Source organism: Neofelis nebulosa, chromosome 1 (genome assembly GCF_028018385.1).
Source record: "Neofelis nebulosa isolate mNeoNeb1 chromosome 1, mNeoNeb1.pri, whole genome shotgun sequence".
In the NCBI taxonomy this organism is placed as follows: domain Eukaryota; kingdom Metazoa; phylum Chordata; class Mammalia; order Carnivora; family Felidae; genus Neofelis; species Neofelis nebulosa.
Window position 1 is genome coordinate 41,736,324 of NC_080782.1, and position 20,121 is coordinate 41,756,444.

At 41.0% G+C, this 20,121-nt stretch overlaps 1 protein-coding gene and 1 long non-coding RNA gene across 10 annotated transcripts in view; one reads left to right on the plus strand and one right to left on the minus strand.

The window, feature by feature from the left end:
• The window catches only part of FBXO38 (F-box protein 38), a 56,063-nt gene that overhangs the window by 30,411 nt on the left and 5,531 nt on the right, over positions 1 to 20,121 (plus strand). For 7 of the 9 annotated variants that reach the window (XM_058719567.1, XM_058719568.1, XM_058719569.1 and 4 more), the window contains 7 exons: positions 178 to 320; positions 1,628 to 1,838; positions 8,847 to 8,966; positions 10,360 to 10,539; positions 12,048 to 12,782; positions 17,820 to 17,920; positions 18,128 to 18,230. In XM_058719567.1, the coding sequence (XP_058575550.1) occupies positions 178 to 320; positions 1,628 to 1,838; positions 8,847 to 8,966; positions 10,360 to 10,539; positions 12,048 to 12,782; positions 17,820 to 17,920; positions 18,128 to 18,230 (1,593 nt within the window). The remainder of the gene's footprint in view (positions 1 to 177; positions 321 to 1,627; positions 1,839 to 8,846; positions 8,967 to 10,359; positions 10,540 to 12,047; positions 12,783 to 17,819; positions 17,921 to 18,127; positions 18,231 to 20,121) is intronic. The other 2 variants (XM_058719570.1, XM_058719572.1) reach the window with 2 other exon arrangements.
• Positions 1,064 to 3,605, minus strand: LOC131506062 (uncharacterized). The gene is made up of 3 exons (XR_009258711.1): positions 3,426 to 3,605; positions 2,505 to 2,810; positions 1,064 to 2,055 (listed from the first exon to the last, which is right to left on the minus strand). It is a non-coding gene; the product is annotated as an uncharacterized LOC131506062 (long non-coding RNA).

A 20,121-nucleotide genomic window follows, 5' to 3' on the forward strand; every position in this document is an offset into this window, starting at 1 on the left:
GAAATTAGGTAAGGAAACATCATAGGTTAGTCAACAAGTTTTTGAGATCATGAGAGAAGAGCAAAGTTCTTTAAAGAAAAAGGATTGGAAAGTATTTGTGACCTATAGCAAAATTCATCTGTAGTGGAGAAAATGGCGAAAATGTTAAATTCTCTGGCCATGCCATTTCTCCAACAGACCACTCAAGATGGACTCGATTGGTTGATATCAACTTAGTGCGGTGCCATGCTTTGAAGCTGGACTCCTTTGGCCAGTTTATTGAATTGTTGCCCAGCCTGGAGTTTATTTCGCTAGACCAGATGTTTCGTGAGCCACCCAAAGTAAGTCACATTTGTGGGATTTTTTATTTGTTTTAATACTCAAGGAAAAACACAAAACCTAAGTGATTTCCTTTCTAATATGCCTTTACATTATAATTAGACTTTTTACTGCTAGCTTCAGTGAAGGCATAAAGGTTATAATGTTACATGGTCCCTTGTTCTGGTAAGGGGTCTCCAGAGAAGGGGAAGGAAAATGTAAGTGGAAAGCTGTCTCCGTCAGTTCTACAAACAAGGTAAGGTAAAAGCAATGGTGGAAATTTGAGCCAAGCCAAATTTACTACTCAGTTAGTTGGGAGAATAAATCTCTGCTTAGGAACCTCAAATATATGGGGTGCCTGGGTGGCTCAAGTAGGTTAGGTGCCTGACTCTTGATTTTGGCCCCAGGTCAAGATCTCGTGGTTTGTGAGATCGAGCCTCCCCCTGACCCCCAATTGTGTCAGGCTCTGTGCTGATAGTGTGGAACCTCCTTGAGATTCTCTCTCTTTTTCTCTCTTTGCCTTTCCCCTGCTTGTACTCATGCTCTCTCTCAAAATAAATAAACATTAAAAAAAAAAAAAAAAAAAGGAACCTCAGATATAAATAAGGATTAGGGATTTATTTTGGAAATGTTTTACTTTGCTGTTCTCTTTCCTGTGCATATCCTGAAAAATCTGAGATTGTCTAATTGTTCAGAATGTTATTTTTAAACTACTTCACAAATAACACTTTTCATTCACCCTGTAATAAAAACTTGATGTTTCAACTAATTATCTTCTCTCTCCTCAGTTTTTTTTTCCTCTTCTCAGTTCTTAATTTTTTTTTTTAATGTTTATTTATTTGAGAGAGACAGAGTGCAAACTGGGGAGGAGCAGAGAGAGAGGGAGACCCAGAATCCGAAGCAGGCTCCAGGCTCTGAGCTGTCAGCACAGAGCCCGACACGGGGCTCGAACCCACAAACCGTGAGATCATGACCTAAGCTGAAGTCTGACGCTTAACCAACTGAGCCACCCAGGAGCCCCTCTCCTCAGTTCTTAATGGTCACATTCCCACTGTTGGAAGCAGTACAATATAGTGGGTGGAGGCTCAGGATTTGAGGTTAGAATGTGGGGTTTCAGGTCGCAGCTATAGCACAGACCTCTTTCCACTGTGCATTTCATCACCTATAAATCCAGACTGATAACACTTTGTCTTGCTTGCCTTTAATAAGGTCCTTTATGCATATGTGAAAGTCGTGCTATGTAGATATTCTTACATAAAGATGAAGGAATGTTAAAAATGAAGTGTTCTGTACTACAATGAACACGCATTGTGGTTTCGTCTTGCCTTAGGGCTGTGCTCGAGTTGGTCTAAGTGCAGGCACAGGAATCGGGGTTTCCTCGGCCCTTGTTAGCAACCAGAACTCCAACAATGACAATGACAATAATGCCCAGAATAATGCCAACATCCACGATAACAACCACCATCATCCAGATGACTCTGATGAGGAGAACGACTTCCGGCCAGACCTGCAGCCAGGAGAGCAGCAGTTTGCAGCCGACGGTAACCCAGATCTTTTGTGAGCTCCAAACAGAAATGATTTTTACTTTGGATTACATTTCTCTGACTGACCCTGTTCTGTTCCCTTCCTCCCCCGTTTCAGTTTGTCACTTTACACATTGTGGGGACCTGGTTGACGAGGCAGATGGGGTGGGTGGTGGATGAAATGTGCCTGTCTGCTTATTCGTTTTAAAGCCATGATGCCTCTCGTCCGTAAAATCTGTAAGGGTGCATACAGAATGGGAAGGACGCATCAATGCTGTGGAATTTGGGTACAGTGAGCCTTAGAGGCCTGGCTTAACTGAAATTTAACTTTCAGGATTTGGGCAAAAGAGCATCCCATTCTATCTCCCTGACCGATAAATAGGTAAATTGAATTTCATTGTGGAGACTATTTTTGGATGTTCCTAGATCTGACAAAAATGAATACCAGTCATGTGCTAGATAGATAATTGTGTTGGGCACCTCTCACTTGCCTTTCATCAAGTCTCAGCAGCCACCCAACAAATTAGGTACCTGAGCTAATAAAGACCTGTTGGATTCACTTACATAATTCTCCATGCAGCTCTTCAGTGTTGACTAAACACCTGCTGTATCCAGCCCCTGTGTTCTTAGGCTGCATCTGCCCCTCTGTTGGTGAGTGAGGATGGAGGGAAGTTGTGTTCTTACCATGTTTTCCAGTTTCCCGGTTGACCCTCAAGAACTGGAAAAAGAATCTCTCCACGCCATCTTGTTAGCGTTGTCCTTTTGCTCATTTTCTTGGACACAGTAATTAATGAGAAATAGGGTGCCCTGAGGTTCTGTAAGTGCTTTCATTATGAAAGCACACTGTGTTGAGCACGCTTCCGTTTTGGATTGCTCCAAGAATATAGGTCCCGACTGAAGAGTCATCTGTAGGCATTGTCTTCACTTTCTCACCGCGCATGTTTTCTGCAGAACTCTCCATTTTGGCTCTCGGTAAAGTCACCAGTGGCTCTGTTAAGAAAGATGATGGTCATTTCTCCACTTGCATCTTATTTAACATCTCAGCAGCATTTGTCATTCTTGTCCACTGCTACCTTCCTGAGATAACTCTTGGCGTCTCTGAAACCATCTTCCTGGTTTTCCTAGTTTCTCACTGGACGTGTCTGCTCAGTTTCCTTTGCCTGCAGCACCTTCTCTATTCTACTTTGACTCTTCGTCTGTCTGTCTCTACACATTTTCTCTAGATGAGCTCACTCACCCCCAGCTTCGGTACCAACTATATGCTAACGAATTCCTAACCTTTATTTCTAGCTTCAATCTTCTTACTTCTTGCGGTAATTTACAGTTATGTACAACTTTATCCTTTTTATCTCTACATGCGTACTTTTAGGAATTTTAAACTTAGGGCTAAATCTCTCCCCTGACATCCTCCCCCCAAAATACAAAAACTTATCATTAAGCGCAGAGTCCGCAGGTGCTAGGACTGAAGGAGGGAGAGTGAGGTCAGGTATTGTCTCTTTGCCTTTTTGCCCCTAAGTACCATCACATAGCACCATGAGGACCTGGACTTCAGAGGACACAGACCATCCATGAGAAACTGTTACAGCAGCCACAGTGCAGACCTACCCAAATCCTAGGGACCCCATTGTGGTTGGAGTGGATGCACTGGACAGATGATAGTCTCCAGGAAGTTACATGGCCATAGGCTTCTCAGTACAGAATGGAGAATGCCTTCCATTATGAAATCACATATTGGTGCAGCAGAGATCAGAACGTGTGCAAGAACACTGTATTTGGTTCATGAGAGAGCAGTGGAACTTTACTAACATCTGAAGCTAAGATTTCAGGAGATGAGACACTTGCATACAGACCGCATTTTGAGGTATAGTGTTGTCAGGTACTCTATCTTCAAATGCCATGAAAGGCTAAGAAGCAAAAGGAATGAATACAGAAATGCCGAGATTGAAGAATCAGTTTCAACCAGAAGAAGGCCAGGAACACCAAAGATGATGGCGGCACTTGTGGAGAAATGCCGATGGTCATATACATGGGTTCCACACATCTCTCTGAGTTGGCAAAATATTTATTTGTATTTGTTACTATATTATTTACCACTTTGATTCTTTTAAGTGAGAAATAAGGAGCTGGGATGTGACTTTTGATCAAAACCAGAAGTGGAAAGATTCCAAATAAAAAGTGAAGAAAGAAATAATTTAAATAGCAGTTCAGGGAGTGGGACTTAGCATTTGTTGAAATGACTGACATCGATGCTTCTACTCTACATGCGAACTTAACAGTAGCTTAAAAATTACTTGAGTTTTGAAAGTGGTATTGACATGTTGATTTAACTCAATTTACAATTTGAAAAGTCTTCATGCATGGGCCACTACTTGGTTTTTGGAACAACCCCAGAATGAAGCAGAGGCCCCCACTCTTTATTGTCTTGTGGTATTTAAACTTCATCAGCTTGCATGGAGTAGCAGAGTTTAAAAGAAGGGCATTGTAGAATTTGAAAAGCCATTTAATTTGCATAAGTTAAGTGTCTTTGTTTATAAACTCCTATAATCCTGTTTTTCAGTGAACGTTATCATTAAGGTGATGTAGGGCTTCAGAAAATGATTTTATTGCTTGTAGAGTACTGTATTGATTTATCAGAACATTATAATATAATAAGAATATTATTCTTATATTTGCGCTTCCAAAATTCTTAAGATTTAGAGTGCTTTATTATGGGCTAGTTATGTTAATTGAAAATGTAAGTTCATTACCTGCATTTTACAACACTCTAAAACAGGAGTAGGTGTCCATATTTTAGTAATTTGCCTAACATAAAATTACCATGTGTCAAAATCATGCTTCTGTAATTGCTAACACATGTTGCCAAATTGCTTTAATATAATTACCTTTGAAGTAATTATAACCACAAAGCATAGTTTTGCCTATATATCATTTTACCAAATTTCTGTCTTGATTTAACACATAAATCCCAGGTACTTACCTACTTTTAAAAATTGTGTACCCTGCTCCCTTCCTTCACCACTGCCCTCTGCCCTCCATTAACCTAAATTAATCTAAGTGAAACTGTTCTGCAGCCTTTGTTTTTGGCAGTGGTTCTCAAACCTTAGTGCATCAGGATTACCTGGAAGACTTGTCAGAACACAGGTTGCTGGGCTTAGCCTTCAGAGGGTCCAAGCTAGTAGGGCTGGGTGGGGCCAGATAACTTTCATTTTTAACAAGTTCCCGAGTGATGCTAATGCTGCTGGTCTGGAGCCGCCGGTTGAGAACCATTAATTTTCGGAAAATCCTTACATTTGAAGCCCGAGAATGAGCTACAATGTTAAAAAAAAAAAAAAAAAAATCACAGTAAATGCATTTTATTTTATATTTTGGGCAGATAACTGTTAACCACTAAATAATATTTCTAATACTAGAAATGATTACATATAAAATCATTTTGTTAAAAGGCAGTGAGTTCTCCTTTATTTTTACAACATTTAATAAAGGTTTTAAATTTCTAATCAGGTTTTATATAAAAGAGACCAGTTATATATCTGTAAAAACAGCTCAGATCCATTAAGGTTTATGACTATGTTTTGTAACGGGATTTTTTACAACCGAAATAACATTTCAGCTGAACAAAACGTTTGGTAAACATTGATATTTGATTAAAAGATTGCTTACATAATTTCTGTAAGTTAAAATCATTCTGAAAAAAATGTACTGCCCTGATGATAAAATATCATGACACAAAAGCATCTAAACCAGGAATCATGTCCTCTCTTTATCACCACCTCCTTGCTCTCTATGACAAGGACTTGTTACTGTCTTCTAAAAATCTCCCCATTTGTTCTCCATTCTCCTTGCCCATTGTACCACCACTGTGCCACATCAGGCTTTAATACCTCTCAGACTGGTCTCCCTGCTTTCTCTCTTGATCAGCTAAAATTAAGTCTTGGAGCAGCAAGGGCAGTCTTGTTAGAACATACACCAGACAGGGCGCCTCGGTGGCTCATTCGATTAAGCGTACGACTTTGACTTGGGCTCAGGTCATGATCTCACCGTTTGTGAGTTGAGTCCCGCGTCAGGCTCTGTGCCGACAGCTCGGAGCCCAGAGCCTGCTTTGGATTCTGTGTCCTTCTCTCTCTGCCCCTCCCCCACTTGTGCTCTGTCTCTCTCTATCAAAAATAAATAAATGTAAAAAAAAAAAAACCATATACCAGGCGACATGGCTCCCTTTCTTCAGACTTTCTAGTAGCTTCCTATTGCCTTAGGAAAAAAATCCAGTTTCTTGATTTGGGCCATAAAACCCTACGTGATCTGGTCTGTCCTCACCTCGTGCTCGTGTCCCCACCTCACCCACCACACTTGCTGTGAGCCAGGCTCACACCTCCTGTTACACTGACTGCTGCCTCTCAGGATGGCCCTCCCTCCATCTTTGCATGGCTGGTTCCTTCTTGGTATTAGGTCTTAGTTTAAATGTTAATCTCAGAGATATCTTTCCCTACCACCTTTTTATTAATTAAGTTATACTTGGCATGCTAGCTTCAGGTGTACCACATGATGATACTTACAAATAATATTGTGAAATGATCACCACAATAAGTCTAGTAGACATCTGCCACCATACATCGTTACAGCCTTTTTTCTTGTGACGAGAAATGCTAGGATCTACTCTGTCAGTGACTTTGACATATGCAGTACAGTATTAGCTGTAGCCACCATGCTGTACGTCGGTCACATCCTCATGACTTGCCGTCAGGAGTTTGTACCTACTGACCAACTTTCCACCTTAAGTAGCCACCAATTTATTCTCTTTTGTTACATTAAATATTACTATCAGATCTCTTTATTATTGTTTATTAATAGTTCTTCCTTTCCCCAATTGGAGTAACCTCCATGAGAATAGAGATCTTGAATATAATCACTGTTTCTTCGCACCTGGGAACAGTAGCATGTTGTGGTAGGTGCTTAATAAATACTCGAATGAATGAAGGTCATGAAAGAAATTAAGTATAAAGTAACTTTTGGATATGATATTAAACACCTAAAAAGCTGTTGCTCAGCAGCTTTGGAAAACCTTATCACATGGACATAGGAAGGTACTTCTGCTCTGATGCTTCACCTCTGTCTGGGAGACATAATTGTAAGCTTTTCAGCGAGGCTTTCTAAGCTTTTCACAATTTGGGGTCCAGGCTACCTGTTTAGCCTTGTTTGCTCTTACACCCTTATCTCAACACAAACACTTTTTCTTTTTTATCACTGGGATACTTACTCTCCAGGAAAATGTAACCTGCCTCCTGGTGTATAGGAAGTATCACTTCATATCGGTGAAAACTTCCCTGCCCACCAGGAAAAGCAGTTGTTCCTTTTCTTGTCATTATTCCCCTTGCAGTTGGACTTTTTTAGCACTTAGTAAGTCTCTTCTGACCTTATTCTGCATTTCTGACATCTCTGTTAGAATGTGTGCATTCTCTTTGAGAGCAGGGACTATAAATTCTCCATTTACTCACTGTCCGTATATTGCAGGTTCAGGAAACACCTCAGTTCAAATCCTAGCAGATTACTAACCTTTTCCTTAACTGCATACAGGAGACTAATAATAGTGCCCTTACAAGATTCCTTTAAGAAATAAGTAAGGTTAGAGTATGGACACGTTGATTACCAACTGCTGTTCATAATTGCTCATAAGAATTAAATGAAGAAAATTGATTGGTCTTTTATCATGACAGGTTTGTATGCAAGGTCAGCCCACCTTTGGGCACTAAATGAAATGTAGAATATTGAGGGCTAGAGCTGGGCAGGAATTGGAGATGGGGGACCGAACGTAGGGGGGGGGAATGTGTTTTAGTGTATATTAGAGACCAAAGCAAATCCCACTGTCCCCATAAAATCTCAGATTTCACTGTTGTATATTCCAGAGACACCTAGCTGAATGGTGTCTTCTGTCATAATCCTATTTTGCCTTGTTTGTTAACTGTATGAGTTTGTCTTGTCTACCTGAGTAGATTGTTTAGTTCTTTCAGGAACAGGATCTTGTTTTCTCTTTGTTGGTTTGTTCATTTCACCCAGATGGTTGGCTGGTTGATTGACTTGCCAGCCATAGTCATTGAGCACCCCTAGGTACTGAGGATACAGTGACGAACAGGGTGGACACAGTCTCTGCTGCCCTCTGTGTCGTGGCCGAGCTGTAATGTGAAGGATGGTACTGCTGTTATCCTGACTCAGTCTGAGATCAGGCATACAGGCTTAGGCTGTAAGAGGGCACTAGATGGACGGCCTTGAATACCGACTTGGGGGATTTGAATTTAACCTTGTAAAAAGCTGGCAAAGCCAGGAATTCTTTTATTTAGGGTCCTCTTGGAAAAGTGACCGTTTTATCTTAAGAGGATAAACTGATTGAGGTTATCGGTCTGAAACTGCGCTCGTCTTAGGGGAAAATGTAAATAAAATCACACGTTCTCATTCACTGATAGGCATTAGTAACTGCCACGAATTCTTTGATGCCAAACACCTGAGTGGTACTAAAATTGCAACGTGCACTTAGTTTATTTGTTGGTAATCCTTGTCACGTGTTAGCCAAAAATGATACCGCAGCCTTCAGAGAGTAGGAGAGGACACGTACAGTTTGAGCGTGCTTGCCCAGTACGTCGTGGTTTCAGCTGGCAGGTACTGTCAGCGCTTGTAAAGTGATCATAAGGCTTCCGGTAGCTGGCACACAGCTGCCTCATAGAGCCATTCCTGTCAACCTCTTCAGGAATGAACGTGGTGCTTTTCTTCTGCCGGCTGTGTGCCGTTCTCCCTGCTCTCGTCCTCCAGTGATGGACTTGCTCCCCCACGTGCTCCTTCCCCATCGTGATTTCCTGTCCCTTGGAATAACTGAGTGCTCCTTGTTCACGTCGGTCTCATGAAGCCCAGTTACAGGCTGTCCTTCCCGAGTGGGCCTAATAATCACAGCGCCGTTCGTTTCTCTGGGGTGCCCCAGACTTGCCTGCTGTGGTGGTTTTTGTAGACCTCTCCCGTTTCACTTTGTGTTTATTTTCGTTAAAGCATTGAATGAGATGGAAGACATGGTGCCAGAAGACGGAGAGGTGGTGGCTGCGAGCAGACGGGAGACGGCAGCTCGCAGTCAGGCGGTCATCCCCGTGGATGTTGACGAGGAGCAAGCAGGTAATCCTGTGACTCCCACATTCATGGTTACGAAAACGCAGGCCTGACTCTAATGAAAGTAAAGCACTCAGCGTGATTTGTTTTTCAATATTGTAGCTAGCGAGGTGTTGTATGCTATTTATTCTCGAGGCCTGCCTGTGTTAGAGTGGTGGTCTTGCTGCACATTTATGTGTCTTACTAAGGTCTGGTTAGTTATTTTGTGTAACTGTGGTAACAACTCCTCTTTCTATGTTGGTGTTCACACATGCGTGTTTACGTAGAAAGACAGCCCTCAAATTGTGATGGAGAAAATAAATGACCTGATGAAGTATTTTGCTTGTCCTCTCTCTCCCTTCCTTTTGGTGGGGAGGAGCAGGAGTGGAGGGGTTGACCCAGTTTAGTTAACAGAGCAAGATCTGGTCTCCATTTGCCGTTGGGTGACTTATGGCATAAGTCATAAGGCCCCGGAAGATGACCTTATACAACCCTGCATTTTACAGGTGGAGAAACCAATAGTGTTTCAGAATGAATTTGCATAATTTAAGACCACTCCCCCGGTCATCAGGGGACAGAACTGAAATTACAGCTCAAATTTTCGCACTCCTGGTCTGTTGGAATGCCACCTTGTCTTTGAATTGAAAATATTTTAACTGTCCTTGTTTTAAGTGTCTTACAGATGCAGTCACTTATTCAACAAATATTAACTGAGTATTACTCTGGGCCAGGCATTGTACAGTGTGACAGGAACAAGACAGGCCAGGTTCCTTGGAGCTTACATTTTATCGGTGGAGTGAACTTAAGTCATTTTTCAGAGAGAATTGGGTCATAAGAACTAAACGTTTTTAAGGTATACTACCAAACAGAGAAAACATTTTTTACATAAATGCAGATACTCAAATAACCGAACCGTAACATGCATCGAGCCTTTCAAGAACATACCTGATATCTCCAGTGAGATAGTGTGATGCTCAGTTAAAGAAGGCAGAGACTTCTCACCAGTCCTGTAGGTGTCTGAGGTTCGGCCTCATTTCCTTTGTCTTCATTCATACATGTGCAAAATTGGGAGAATAGCCTATTTTTTCAGTAGGATTATTTTTAGGATGACTTATGTGACTTTTTCAAATAGTGAAGGTCCTGAAGGGGGCTGCTGTACGATCTTCTGTCTTGATCTGCCTTTAGAATTGCATACTGTTGGTTGGCGTATTAATTATACTCAAGGTTTTCATAATGCTTTAAATTTTAAAGTGCTTCCCAGTGTCTTATCCAAGCGTATATTCCGTTAATGTGAGTGGTAAGAGAGGCTACTTAGAGCCATAGCATCTCCGTGAGTCCAGATCCCTGGAAACAGTACTTAAAGTGACAGCCTTTCTTCTTGGCAAAAAGTAACTGTTCGGCCTGTGCTTTTTTGTTTTAGGACCCAGTGGTCTTCAGCGTGTCGTAAAACCAACCCCAATTACTGTTCATGATTCAGAGAGTGATGATGAGGAAGACAGTCTAGAACTTCAGGAAGTCTGGATTCCTAAGAATGGTGCTCGGCGTTACTCTGAGCGTGAAGAAAAATCTGGAGAGTCCGTGCAGTCCAGGGAATTGTCAGGTGAGAGATGTTGTCTTGCCGGGACCTGTTAGTGGGAGTCATCATGAGAATTGACAGACACACTTGACCTTTGTATAATGTGTCCTTACCACAACTTGTGGCGCAGTTAACGTATCCTTATGGAATGTGACAGGAGGCGAGAAGGGCAGTAGCCCAAGGGGGAGGGGAATCTGGGTGGTGCTCTCAAGGGCAGGTGTAGCACAACAAAAATATTCTGGAATCAAAGCTCAGGGAAGAAAAGACGTGAGGATTACTTCCACAGTAGAGGCTTTGTTGGCATCAGGGTACCAGGGATTAGTGAGAGACCTGGGCCTCACATGGGGGATGACCCCTGAGGCATCCAGAGCAGTGAGGAGACAACCACTTCCCAGTTGACAGTCTGTCCAGGTGTGCTTAGTGAATGTTGGTGGCTAGCTTGGTGCTTGAGGGAGTCCTGAAGTGTGTTCTTACAATCCCTGCCTCCCTTTGTATCTTAGTCAACAGCCTTCTACCCTTTTTCCTCACCAAGAAACTATAATTGTCTTAACCTTCAGTTCACTCTTCTTCCTTGTCTCTCCTTCCCTTCTGTTTCTCAGAACCACATGCTTACCACCATGAGAAAGGATGAGGTTTTTACAAATTGTCCACTAATTTCCCTTGGGTACCCTACACCTTAATGTGTTTGAGTGCTCAGTATACATTTAACACGGAACTGGGAATATATACACACTTCTGTGTGGAAAGCTCAGTTCTTTAGACTTGGAATCGTTTACTAACCAATGACTGATTACTCTATTCTCATTTTGTTCCTTTACAGAAATTCGGGTATCTTCACACTGTGGTTGAAAGGGGCTTTTACAGAAACTCAAATTTAGGAAAAGGAATGTGACCAGCTGACTAATGTTTCCTAGAAAGTTCAGTTTCTGAATTTAGGAACTAGATCTTCTGTCAGCCAGACAAAATCTTATTGAAGTATTCTTTTATGTACTCCTTGAGCCTTACTGTGCCCCAGGTACTATGTTAAGTGCAGTGAGGGATGCAGAGATGAAGACGTCATGACCCCTCTCTCTCTAGGGAACCTCTAGTCTGGTCGAAGAGTTGGGTCAGAAATCTAAACAGTAATATCACAGGGCATATACTACAGGGGCTTTGGGTGGGGGTGCAGAAGAGATTGGACAGAGGTGAAGGCTGAAGAATTGGTGAGAACAAAGGCCCTGAGGTAGCAAGGCAGGGTAGGTTGAGAGACAGGTTTGGGCTATAGCGTGTAGAGTGTATACAGGGGGGACGAAACCAGAAGGGTAGTTTGGCATTAGATCATGATGGGCCTTGGAGGCTGAACTGAGGAGAATAAACCAGGTAGGCAGTAGAGACCACAGGGAGTTTTTTGAGCAGCTGAGTGATGTCACCATTATGCTCTAGGAAAACTAGTGTACGTTGTTTCCTGTTCCAGATTTACTCTTGCCTTTTGTCCAGAATTTGTACTGAAATCTTTTCTTTTCCTCGGGCCGTTCTTCTTTTTCTGTAAGCAGTAAGTGGAAAAGGCAAGACTCCACTTCGAAAGAGGTACAGCTCCCATCAGATGGGCCAGTCGAAGCAGTGTCCCCTCGAGGAAAGCAGCTGTGAGAAAGGCTGTCAGGTCACCAGTGAGCAGATCAAAGCCGATATGAAAGCAGCTAGGGATATTCCTGAAAAGAAAAAAAACAAGGATGTGTATCCCAGCTGCAGCAGCGCCACCGCCAGCACAGCGGGAGCCTCCAGCTCACACAGCACTGCTTCTCAAAGCCCCGACTTTGTAAGGACGGTGAACAGCGGCGGCTCTTCCGAGCCTAGCCCTTCCGAAGTGGATGTGTCCAGGCAGTGTGTCTGCTCCCCCGGTGGGTCAGAGGACTCTGAGGCCATGGAGGAGGGAGATGCAGAGAGTTCTGTCTGCCCCAGATGCTGCTGTCACAGGCCCCAGGAACCCCAAAGGAGAACTAGCAGGTGTTCTGATGAGGAACGTCCTTCAACCAGCCGAGCCTGTGTTGTGAATGGCCCGGATGGTACGAGATCCGCCTTTTCCTTTAGGACTCTGCCACAAGGGGGGTCTTCAGGCCCAGCACATGATGAGAGGACTAATGGGAGTGGCTCTGGGGCTACAGGTGAGGACAGGAGGGGGAGCTCCCAGCCTGAGAGCTGTGACGTGCAGTCTAATGAAGACTACCCTCGGAGGCCCCTAACAAGGGCGAGGAGCAGACTCTCCCATGTACCGCTGGTATCTGAGTCAGGTATGACAATGCTGCCAGGATTAGCGACTGCAGGTTAGGCCTTGACAAGGGCATGAGCTCATTCTATACGTTTTCTTGCCTAAAGCCACTTTGGCGGATTGAATTGTGTGTTGGGGGATCTGTGATCAATCATGCAGAGTTTGAACTAATTTTCAGTGGTGGGGGGTGGGGGCGGGGGCGGAGGGAGGTGTGTAAAAGAGCTTGTAAAACATCCACCCCAGGAAAACTCAAATAGTCAAGCCGCTAAGAGAGATATAATTGTGTGTATATTGACCCTAAATACAGTACTGATGCTGATGTCTAAGTCCCGTGTAACTCTGCTCCCATCCCACACTGAGGGGAGTCGTAACCCTCAGTGAAGCTTTAAACCTTAGCCAAAGGGTGAGGACCTCAAGTTGCCGAGGCTGGGGAACGTAACATAGGGGTTTGCCCCTCTGTCTGCCTTTGCAGTACTTAGTAAGTTTTTCCTGAAATCTAGTTTTGCTTCCAGGTAGGTTTGCCGAGAGATGAGCAGGTAAGTGGGTAATGTAGCTGAGAATTCTTTTTGGTGAAAATACACTGAAAACATATATATATGTATGTATGTGTGTAATTTCATTAATATTTATGATGTATATGTCAAGGCATTGGGTTGGGTGGGGTAAGCACATTTCTCAACCATAGTTTTTATTTCTGACCTTATTTTTAAGTAATCTCTCCTGCTTTTATTAAGTCATGAATAGCTATCAATGAATAATAATATATTTTAATTTTTTCCAGGTCTCCCTCACTTTTAAAATCTTAAAATCCGCTCCAGAATGTAGTTAGGGTGTTTTTGTTTACCAAATAGAACTGAGCTTATCAAATCATGTGGAGCTAAACTAAAAAAAAAAAAAAAAAAAAAAAGAGCTTTCATAAGATAAATATGAGATCTTCCTTCACTATGTGCTAATCATCATAGTAGCATAAACTCATAATTAAATATAAGTTCTACTTCAATATTTCACTACGGTTTACAGACACTAGTCCTGGCGTACGACGAAAATACTTCCCCAAGCTGGAATTTTAAGTGTTTTATTATATCGGGGTTTTTTTGTTTTTTTTTTTTAATGCATAACGTAAAATTCACCATTTTAACCATTCTGAAGTATACATTTCTTTGGCATTAAATACATTCACATTGTTTTGCAACCATCACCACCATGTATCTGAACATTTTCATCCTCCCAAGTGGAAACTGTGTGCCCATTAAACGGAAACTCCCCATGACGATGCCTTTTGTTGCATGGTTTTTCATGGTTGTAAAGTCACATCTACAAGTTTCCCCTTTCTGATTTCTTTATTTTTCTGCTGTGGAAGACCTTCCTTGAATATGCCTCCAGTCATTGTTTACATCTGATTTGTTTTTCATTTGTTTATTTTAGCTCTTTATTTTAACCTGCAGGTGGTGAGCTTTATTTTTTTATTCCAAATTGTCACTAAGTTATTTCAGTACTATTCATTGACCTCCATTCTCATTCTTTTGAGATGCTTTTTTATCATGTACTTTACATATACTTAGGTTTATCTCTGGCCATTCTGTTCTGTTCCCGTGTTCTGTCCTCTTTCATTCTTCTTCTTCAAAATTTCCTTGGCTAGTCATGCATGTCTCATTCATTTTTATGGTTGTATTTTATAATGATTTTGTCAGGCTCCACAAGCAAATCTTGGTTTTTGTTTAGAATTCCATTACATCGATCTACTGAAAAGATAATTGTCATTTTTACAGCATGGAGTCTTCCCACTTAGGGACTGTTCTGTCTCCCATTTTGTCTTTTGTCCCTGAGTAAACTTTTCAGTTGCTGCTGTTTTGGGGGGGTTTGTTTTGTTTTTATTTTTAATGTAAATCATATATGTTCTGTTACCCTCTTTACCATTTCCTTCGGACTTGTTTCAGGACTAGAACTTGTCTTAGCTGAAATAATTCTCTAGAAATAAAAAAAAAAAAAAATCTCATTTTTACTTTTTTAGGTAAATTACATCTGTTTTCTTGTGTGATTTTTTTTCAATTTGAGAAAGCTTCTAATGTGTGTGTAGCTGATCGTACAGTAGATATATGATTTCCTCATATTTTTTAAACAGTACAAATGTCCATTTACGTTCAGTAACAGCTTTTCTGGAGAAATGTCAAAGTGCTAATTTTAGTATTATCTGGATCTCATTTGGAAAGAACAAGTTATTTGAGTGGCTTTCAACTTGCTATTTTTGATCCAGCATGTTTTTGATATCTGTTGGCCATTCTGCTCTTCAGAGTTTTAAGGAGAAAAATACAGACTAATAAAAGAACAAACTTGATCGAGTGTTATGGATTTTTTAATATCACTTTATCAAAGAAAATGTTTGAGCTTTTACTTTGGTTTTCTTATGTAGTGTTAAAACTCTGTTAGAAGCTAACGTAGTTATGTCGTGAATTCTTATTTTTGGAATAAATGACTGTAAGTTGCTCTTTGTATCCTCACTGTATACTTTATAAAATAAATATCACAAAAATAACTAATTGGATTGTCAAAGAATAGCATTTAAGGTTAATATGGTATGGTTCTCATAAATACTAACCTCTTTTCCTGACATCCCAAGACTGAATTGGTTTGTTTTCTGTATTTCCGTAGCATCTTCTATGCCAATGTTAACTATACTGTGTCATAATTCTGTGTTTTACTGTCTGTCTTTCCAATAGACTGAGCTCCATGAGGGCAGGGAGAGTGTCTTCTTGTTTTGCAATTTTATTCCCAATTTCTAGCATTGTGTGTTACATGGTTTGGGGCTCAGTGAATAATTGTCAACTTAATAAGTGGTAGGAACCAACATATGAGGTATGTTGATGCTGGTGGATGTGTGAAATCACTATGAATCGTTCCTAAACAAAGAGGGAAGCATGAGAAGAAAAAAAAAAAAAATGACAAATTCTTTTTTTCTTTTACCATTGGAAGGAAGCCTTTGTTTTTGATGCTTATCTACATATAAAGTGTGACTCAGTTTTATAACTTTTCTTAGAAAATATGAACTGCCAATTTGGGCACTCTGGAGAGCAGGAAATTTAACCTTGAACCCCATGTTCTGATCAATTAAAGGGGAGAGGAAAGAGAGCAATCCAGGAAGGTGAAAAGTTTGAAAATCAGATCATGAAAAGAGAATGCTAAGAAGATTCTACTTTCAAAATTGTCCTGAAGGAATGGAAACAGACTTTTTTTTGTTTTTTGTTTTCATTTTTGGGGTACTGGGAGACAAACCAGTTCCTATTATTGGTTATGAATTTTGCCTGCTATGTGACATGTGCTGCGTGACACGTCACATAGCAGACAAAATCTTGTCAATAAAGATGATGAGATTTTACGTGACGTTCCTTCAGGAATACTGTGGAAGAAGGCCTTTGGTGGGTTAGCTAGATCAGCAGTCCTCATCTTTTTTCTGAAACCCCAGGGTTTTGTTTGGGTTCAGGGTCTTTAGCGGAAGATTGATGGGTAGAACTCTGAGGCTCCCTTTTAGGTTTCACCAAGAGCAGCTGCTTCCAGTGCGTTTGCATAGTAAGATTTCCCAAAGATTTCAGATGGTGGAGAAGGTTCTGGTGTGTAAAAAGAAAAGCACTTAGATTAGATCTCTAGAGTCGTCTCTAACCCAAGCCTCTGGGAATTTGCAGTATTTGCACGTTGTTTCCCTGTCTTTCTTGCTAACCGTTGACGTTTAAGGTTACAGAAGTACCAAGTAGGATGAAAGCAGTGTGGTGAGATATAATTCATGAAGATCAACCTAATTGCGTGCAGTAAATGCTCTGCTACAGAATGCTTATCAAAAATGAGGACGGTGATTTTTTTTTTTAGTGTCTTGTCTTAGAATGTATATGTGCTTGTTAAAGTTTTAGAGATGAATTTAGACCTTGCATTTAGATAAAATCAAGATAAAATCAGGATAACACTTGCTTTCGTAATTAAACTATCATGTGTTACAACAACACTAGTAAATGAGTCAGGGCCTTACTAAGAAGGATCTGGCAGATAAATGAGACCACAAGTTTTGTAGCCTAGTGATGAGCACTAGATGGCCTGGCATTGCCTCCTGCTTCCACCCTTCCACGGTGGCAGGCTCTTCTGGTGTCCCATGTCTCTATTTCCTCGTGTGTAAAACAGGGAGAATAATCTCTCTCAGAGGGCTGTTTTAAGGATTAAATTAGTTAATACAAGTAAAACGCTTAGAAAAATGCCTGACACACAGTAAGTGCTCAGTAAATATTTGCCATTATTGTTATTCCATTTACGTATCCGTCATGCATTTCGGTGAACGTTGAGTTCAATTCGTTCAGTAAATGTTCATTTTAGATCACTGCTAGTGGCTGACATTGACTCAAAGGTGAAGTAAAGCGGTCTTGTTGCCTTCAAGGAGCTTTTGGTTTAAGTTGAGAAATAAGTTTACAGGGAATTACAGAACCATTTATAAGGTTTGGGGACCCAGGTGATTTGTTAGAGCAGGTGGTATTTAAGCTAGACCTTTCAGGAATGGATCGAATTTCAGAAAGTGAGGTCAGGAAAAGGTGTTCTGGGCAGAAGGAGCTAGAATGACTTTTGGCCTCAGATGCATTGGCAATGGCAGATGACCAGGACATGGAGTGGGATAAAATTAAGAACAGGTGTCAGCCCGTGAAACATATTTACTGTTAGTAATTTACTAAATTAGTAATTTAAAGTGTTTAGCAGGAAAGTGGGGAGTTTAATTCACCAACAGTATTTTAGGATGAGGTGAGTGACTAAAGATGGGAATGTTAACTAGATTGCCGAGGCATGAAAAGGGATATCCTATTTGATGTCAGGAAGTCTGAGATCCTGGAGGGTGATGTTGTTTTGGAATAGTTAGTTGGAAATAGCAGTTATGTTCTATTGGGATATAATCCGATTATATTCTATTGGGAACCAAGTCCTAGATTTGAGAGTCACGTTGACAGAGTTCATACATATGCAGTTGAGCGCATTCTCTTGGAGGAAAGAAAGCTAAAAGCTAAAGTTTGGATTTTCCTCTTGCCTTTTCTAGAGGTTGCCAAAACAAAGCCACGGCATGCCATGAAGCGGAAACGGACAGCAGATAAGTCCACCAGTACCAGCGACCCTGTGATTGAGGATGACCATGTGCAGGTGAAGAAAAAAACCCTCGCTTAACTTTCAGTCTAGCCAAGGTCCTGAATAATGACTCCAGATTCCGTCTTTATACATATAATTTTTTTTGCCCTAAAAGAGAAGAAATTGGTAACAGCTGCTTCGTAGCTTGTGCCAGTGAAAACATTTAAGCTTTAAAAAAACATCTGCAGAAAGATACATCATTTAAAGTTTCTCTCTTTGTAGGTCCTCGTATTAAAATCCAAAAATCTTGTTGGAGTCACCATGACCAACTGTGGAATCACAGATCTAGTGCTAAAAGACTGTCCCAAGATGATGTTCATCCACGGTATGTCTTAAGGCCTGGGTCATACGAGAGCGTCAAGAATGAGTTTAAAGAATTAAGGACTCGTAAATACTACAAGAACATTTCTTTATTTTTTCCAAGGAATCATTACATCGGGTTCTCATTCTGTCCTTGTTGTCATTCTCAGTTACTCCATAGTATGTGTGAGGGACCGTGTGCAGAGGCTTCTTATAAAATAGCCTCTCCTCTGCTTTCCTCCAAATGGTAATTGTTACTTGATCTAACAGAGTAGATTAACAACATGTATGGGCTTCGGAGTCCGGTAGATCTCAGCTTGAGTCCTGTCCCTACCATTTGCCAAGCTGTAGGACGTTGGACAGCTTTTGTGTTCATGTTCTGTGGGCACTGGTGACTGGGCCTGAGGTGCTTAACGGCCTCTAGATTTGATCGACGTGGTTGATCATCACCTCCAGTTTCTGGCATAATATCTTTAGTCCAGGCCCCACTTTTCTTCTCAGTCTGCGTGTTTCCAGTCCATCTTTACTTATGTACATATTCACCTCTGAACGAATAACAGGGTGTTAACTTGTGTGAGCTTTTATAATTTCAGATATATAGTATGTCCATTTTTCCATTTTCACTCAAAATTATAGTTTTGATATCTATCCGTGTAGAATTATGAAGCTATGACATGTTTGTTGCCTTGGACAAGTTCTATATTCTCTGTGTTCATCTTTTTCAGTCTGTAAAGTGTGCATAATTACACTTACCCTGTAAACACATATTTGTGAGGATTAAGTGCAATGATGTGTGTGCACATGTGTGTGTCTGTGTGTATATGTACACGTACACATAGTGGAGGGTCTGACCTCTAAAAGCTTACCAGATGTTAATTTGTATTCTATTAGTATTGCAGTATTACGGGCTTCCTTTTTTTTTTTTTTTTTTTTTTTTTTTTTTTGCATTTTTATGTTACTGGTAGTAACAAACAAAACTTTGGTAAACAAAGCTAGGTAATCCTTACCAGTTTGTCATAAACGAGGAGAATCCCAGAAAGAAGAGATAAAACTAAGAAATAAACACTACCTCTCTCCTGGATTCTAGAAAACTCTAGATCCTATGTTCACCCTCAAGAGTGGTACTTTACTCCATTCCAGCCGATGAAGTTTTAGACTGTCTACTGAATGACCATCTCCTCTTGGACTTTCCTTGTAAAACACAGTAGGGGCACATCAAAAGCTCAGGGGTCATAACAGCAGGGCAGCCCCGGCAGTGCTCCCCGCTCTGAGGTCTGAGAATCTTCCTCTCAGCCTTTGGACTCTGCTGCTTTTTGACCTCTCATTCATTTCTCTGTTCAGCTCTTGGAGAATCTGGCTGGCGCCTGACTCTGATGGTTCATTCACCCCATATCTTCTCTAAAGGTGCACATTGAAACCTGTATCCCATCTCGTCCGCTCTCTTTTCTTCCTTTCCTGTCCCCAGCCCTGCTTGCCCTTCTTCCTGCCAGGTCACAGAAGGAGAAAATAAGCCAGAAAGGCAGAGACTTGGCTCAGCCCTCTGACCTCAAGCTGGTTACAGGGAGGTGGGGACATTTGGGTCAAGGACATCATGAGGTGTCTTATTAAAGAAATCAAGCGTATCAGTTTGATTATGGTTTTATCTCTTGCATCTGATTGTCTCTTGAATTGGACTAAGTTGAAATCCATAGTAAAAATTGGATTAGAATGAACTTTAAGGTTAAAAATAGAGGAAAGGGATATTTTTCTGAAGTTGAGCATACTGTTGAGTTAAATGCATTTATTATATAAGTTATTTTTCTTTTAATCCTACACTTTATATGTTAAACAGGGAGAATATTTAATCGTGTTTTCAGGCCAGCATTTTTTTAAATATATTTTTTTAATGTTTATTTTTGAGAGAGAGGAGAGAGACA